Source organism: Oncorhynchus clarkii, chromosome 8 (genome assembly GCF_045791955.1).
Source record: "Oncorhynchus clarkii lewisi isolate Uvic-CL-2024 chromosome 8, UVic_Ocla_1.0, whole genome shotgun sequence".
Taxonomy (NCBI): domain Eukaryota; kingdom Metazoa; phylum Chordata; class Actinopteri; order Salmoniformes; family Salmonidae; genus Oncorhynchus; species Oncorhynchus clarkii.
In genome coordinates this window covers 26634019-26639006 of record NC_092154.1, presented here as the reverse complement: position 1 = coordinate 26639006, position 4988 = coordinate 26634019, and the positions used below count along the sequence as shown (strand labels likewise).

At 41.4% G+C, this 4988-nt stretch overlaps 1 protein-coding gene across 2 annotated transcripts; it reads right to left on the bottom strand.

The window, feature by feature from the left end:
- Positions 1-986: 986 nt before the first annotated feature.
- LOC139415611 (cdc42 effector protein 3-like) lies at positions 987-4605 on the bottom strand. Of its 2 annotated transcripts, none has more exons than XM_071163725.1 (2): positions 4500-4605; positions 987-2977 (listed from the first exon to the last, which is right to left on the bottom strand). In XM_071163725.1, exon 2 carries the CDS (start codon positions 2879-2881, stop codon positions 2261-2263), a length of 621 nt encoding a protein of 206 aa, XP_071019826.1. In that variant the 5' UTR covers positions 2882-2977; positions 4500-4605; the 3' UTR covers positions 987-2260. The 2 variants fall into 2 exon arrangements, with proteins under 2 accessions (XP_071019826.1, XP_071019827.1); XM_071163726.1 differs by lacking the exon at positions 4500-4605 and adding an exon at positions 4283-4488.
- Positions 4606-4988: the final 383 nt, after the last annotated feature.

Genomic DNA, 4988 nt, shown 5'->3' with positions numbered 1-4988 from the left:
TTCCTTTTCTCTTACTAGGGAAGGACATCTCCGGACCCCCCTACTGGCTTTGGGCTAAGCCCCCAATGTCTTCAAATCCTAGACATTTCCCTGGTCAGCAGTGGGATGTAGATCTAGCCTGACATAGTGATTCTGGCCCAGACAAAAGCTGATTCATGTTATCTCACACACAGATGTGGAAGAGAATCAATGGTGTGGTTGTGCCTCAGTCCCATTGTTGAGATTTTCTGAATCCCAAGAGTAGAGTGAACAAAATGTAGGATATTAAATAGGATACAGGGAGGAAAATTTGCCAAATTCTAACTGTCTGAGTGTGGTAAAAGCATACTATAAAGATGGATGGCCATATTGAGTATATAGCTAATAAATTCATCAGTTTCTTATTACATTTTTATTTGTTATTGGGCAAATTAGATGTATGGATTATCATTGATTTCAGTTTCTGTCAAATAGCTTGAGTGAGATAAATAAAGATGTGTCTATCTATCTATCTATCAAATAATCGCCATGTACCGACTTGACCGTTAAATAATGAAGTAAACTACATGCCACCCAATAAAAGGCTGGGAAATACTGCCATCGGGTGGTGAGGAATGACAAACTGATGTGATAGTTGTTAGAAGATAGGGCACCAGTAGGTGGCAGTGTTGTTAAAGAATAAGATTGGCTCAGCGATGCGAACGATAAGAGGCATCTTTACTTGGCTTTATGGTTTTTATTGTACAAATGAAAGCTTACAGATTGTGCACAAATGTGATTTCCTTGTGCCGGGCAGAGTTCATGCTCCACCTTAGCCAAAACAAAATTATATCTAAAAGTTTATGATATGAGGAACGAGAGGATTGTCGGTGAGCTTTAATTTTCTAAAGACATTTATTATAGACTGATACTGTTCACAGTCACACCATAAACCCTGTAATAACTTATAATAGATTTGAACTTTCCCCTTTGTAAGAAAAACAAGAAATATAAAATAGGCCTACACTCTTGTGAGTCTGCTGGGTCGTTTTAGAAATAAGTCCCTTTTGGGTAGTGCAACTTGGTCCCCCCCAAAAATAACATTTTATTTCAACTAATTTTAACATTCTGCGATATAAACAGGGTTGACGATTTCATCTTAAATCAGCAATAAATCCCCTTGTGACATGAGGAATGGAAGCTTGTTGTGTGCAACAGGAAGGAGCAATTGAATGCAAGCTATACAAAAATGTGTAATTGTCAATCTATGGGTAACAAGTTTGACGTGTTATGCTTGACCCACTCAGTATTTCAACACACAAAAAAACTGAAATTACATTATGATTTGACTATTAGATGTTCAATGTTTTTTTTAAAGTAACAGTTTCACCATATTAACACCAGAGTTCAGTTCACTTAACAGGGTTGACCTTAAAATGAGGGACACGTTTTTTTTTTTTACCTAAAAATGAATCAATAATCACATGTAGAAATTACTTTGTCGAAGCAACCAAACAACTAGGGCTTTACAATGATGGTGACAACTTGGAGAAATGTTGGAGTTAAGCGGGTTAAAATCTTCCGAGAAGTCACAGAGGGTGCATAGATTTGGCACTTTAGCAAGTATTGATTCATGTAAAAAAAGTCTTTTAAAATGTTAGATTGGTGCACAATTTATACTTAAAATATCAAAGGGACGCAAAAGGGACTCATTTCGTAGAATGACCCAGCTTCTGTCCTTATTGCTACTGCATATGTCTGACTATGGGAGAGCTAGTGTTCATTGTCCCTGTATAGTAGGCCTAAACATTGAAAAGCAAAATCCACCAGTCTTATTTCAGTGTTTCACAATAGAAGTTGTCAGATAAACATCTGCCTCAGAGCTATGTCTCATAAGTAGTTTACCGTCTGTCTTTCTTACCTTTCACAACATGTCTCCTCTATACACCTGCGTTACAAAAGTCACATGATCCAGGTGGAGTGTCATTGGCTCACAGAGCTTTCACCTGAGAAAGGCAACTATTCAAAGCGTTGACCCAGATATGACACATTGCTCTAGTTAGCCAAACTAACAATAGAGGCTCATATCATCTTGCATCCAAAATAAGAAAATATTATACAATCTGTCTTCTATGAAGACAGTAATTAAAAATAAATGTGCCAATTAGCATCCTGGCAATTGAAAATAGTCCAGCTCATTTTTCCATCCATGACATAACCCCTTTCTCCCCTATATATGTTGTGTTTCTTGAAAGGCCCTTAGAATAAAATATATTACACGAGGGCCACACTTCTCAAAGTCTCACTGGTGAAGCTGGTTCATCACTTGCAGCACGTCTTCTAGTATGGACGGCCCCAAGTCAAGGTTCAGGACAAAAGACGAGTCTTCATCGACCCCTGGAGGGGCCTCCACTGGGGGACAAGGAGCCTGTTGGGGGGCCGTGTTCAATTCGGATCCATCCGGCCCCATCGTTAACCCTCCCTCCTCCTTCTTTTCCTGCTCCTGCTTTACCTCCTCTTCGTGGTGCAACCTGTCATGCGCCACCACCTCCACAACATCCAGTAAAGGCAGAAAGAGGCACCTCTGGGGATCGGTTCTGGCTTTGGAGGCCTGTGCATCCATCTCTTCTGGGCTGAGGAGGCGTGGGGGCTTGGGTGGGGGTGGGGGGGTCTCATTGGGGGTGATGTTTGAGTAGAGGTCCTGGTGGCTTTGAGAGCTGTGGAGGATGAGACTTCCGGTCCGCTGGAAGGTTGCGAGGTCGCCGAAGACATCTCCGTGGGCATCCAATCCGATGTGGGAGAGGTGGCGGAAGTCACCCAAGGGTAGGCTGATCATGTTGACTGATAGCAGCTCACGGCGCTTCTGCTTGCGGGGCCAGCGCATGCTGGCTGATTTGAGGTACAAGGTGGTCTTCAGAGGCATCTTGGACTTAATGGCGTGTACTGTCAGTGAGTTCAACACTTTTAGGCTGAAGTGGAGGTCACTCAGTTGAAGGGTCCAGTTGACCTTTAGGCAGCTCTGAAAATGTGAGGACAAACAGACTAGGTTAAGAAAACTCACTTCAAATGATTTGATACTCCTTCTTTTGTTTATTTTTTATTTTGGCATTTCATAGCTACACAGCCTAAAAATGCCCATGCTAAACAACCTTTGCCACAATTTTTATGATCATCATGATCATTTGCCACGATTGTCATGAAATTGGATTCCAGGTTGAGATCGGTAGCTAGCAATGGCCATATATGGACTGGTAACTGCAGCCATGACTGTATAATAAAATAACCTGTTTTTCTTGTATACATGTGTAACTTCACACACACAGCTTGCGGCACAAAGGTTTTGTCATGGGTGTGACCTTAATCTAGTAAGAATTGATGCCTAAAGAGTGCTGAATGCTGAATTATTTGTCTCGTGGAAGGAAAAGTCTAAACAACCTCTTGTACTGGAAAGTGAACACTGAGGCACATTAGTCTGTTAATAAGTAACCTTGGAGACTTGTTTTATTTCAGGGCCATTACTTTTATCTCTGACCTGATAAAAATGCTTTTTTCTTTGACTGTTGGTGTTTCTGTGATTGCTTTAGCTTTGGTTTCACTCGTTGTCATTGTTCACACTATGTTTATGTGTCTAAAGCTACTTGAACGTTTGAGACAGTGTTGCAGTCGTGGCTTGTTGTAACTGGTAGTATCACATTTCTTCTCATTAAGAAGGTGAGCGTTTTTCCCCAGGGCAGTGTTTCATGTTACCTGTAAAGGAACAGTGCCTTGAGAATTCTAAGGAAAATGGTTTACTCCTGACTGGAAGACAACCTGGTTAGGGACTTTCCTAATTTGCCTAAAATGTGAAGTTGATGCTGTCTTATTTGTATTTTATAGTCATAGCAAAAAAGCATCTGAGGAAAATGCTGCTATTAAGGAATTTGGCCTATTTTTCAGACAATGTTGAAATCCCCATGGTGGGCTGTTTTTCTGTACAGTTAGTACAAGGTTTTATAATCTTCCTGATAGTTCCGATCATGGATCCTTAACAACTTAGTTCCAATGGATCTACAATTATTTCGTTTTTACATCTAATATTTGTATGGGGCTTTTAAAGAGACAGCCACGAGGACAATGTGTCAGAGATAGTGCCTCAGGTAAGCTGAGCAAAGGAACAGTAAAACGGCCAACTGTTGTGTCCAGATTGAAATAATCATTTATTTGGACAATTAGTTGGTCCACTGACACTAAGTCAAGACGTGAACCACTAACTAAAGCCATTACAGTATATAGGCCACACATTGTTTGTTCATTCACTTATTGCTTAAAAGTCTTAAAAGCTTACCGGTGTCTATCTTTGTTTCCACACAAGTGAGGTGAACAGGAAGCAGTCTTTCTATGCATTCTCAGTATATTTGCTCTTCTCGCTCTTCTCTACAGTTTTAGAACACACAGCTCTCTAGACGTTCCATGTGCGAAAAGCGCCCCTGACTCTGAAACACTGACAAGGTCTACTACCCTAAAGCACACACAAACTGAGCTAGACTGCCTTATCAGCTCACCTGTGTCTCTGGGTTGTGTTAGTTTAAAGTGATAAACCTTCGGTCCCTCCACCCTGATTTATCAATATCTCTGTCTGTGCGTCTTCTCTCTTGTGACCGTCTTCTCTCAGGTAGTCCTCTAGTCCCAATAATCTCTGGAATAGAGGGTCAGCTCTTATTGTGGAGGTGTGACAAAAGAGGAGGGGTGTATGACGCTCAGGTGAACTCTTCACTGCTAGGGTTTCTTTCAACGAAGGCAGGGAAAGGGGGAAGTGTTCTAGATTATATCACTTGCCCTGTGGGTCTCAACTTCCTGTTGAGAGTTAGAATATTACAATACACAAGGTACAATTTGGTAGTGCTTCAGCAGTTTTTTTCTCTAGAAAGTTAGTTTAGCCAGCTACCTACACGTGGTAGTAATCATGGCCGAATAACTGACCAGGCCGGCAGGGCATGTGCCCAGGGGCCCTAACCTCCAGGGGGCCGACATTGATTTTGTTAGTCACTCTC

What these genes read in the sequence shown, in the direction of transcription:
- LOC139415611 (XM_071163725.1), bottom strand. Translation starts at nt 2,881, where the DNA reads ATGCCTCTGAAGACCACCTTGTACCTCAAATCAGCCAGCATGCGCTGG.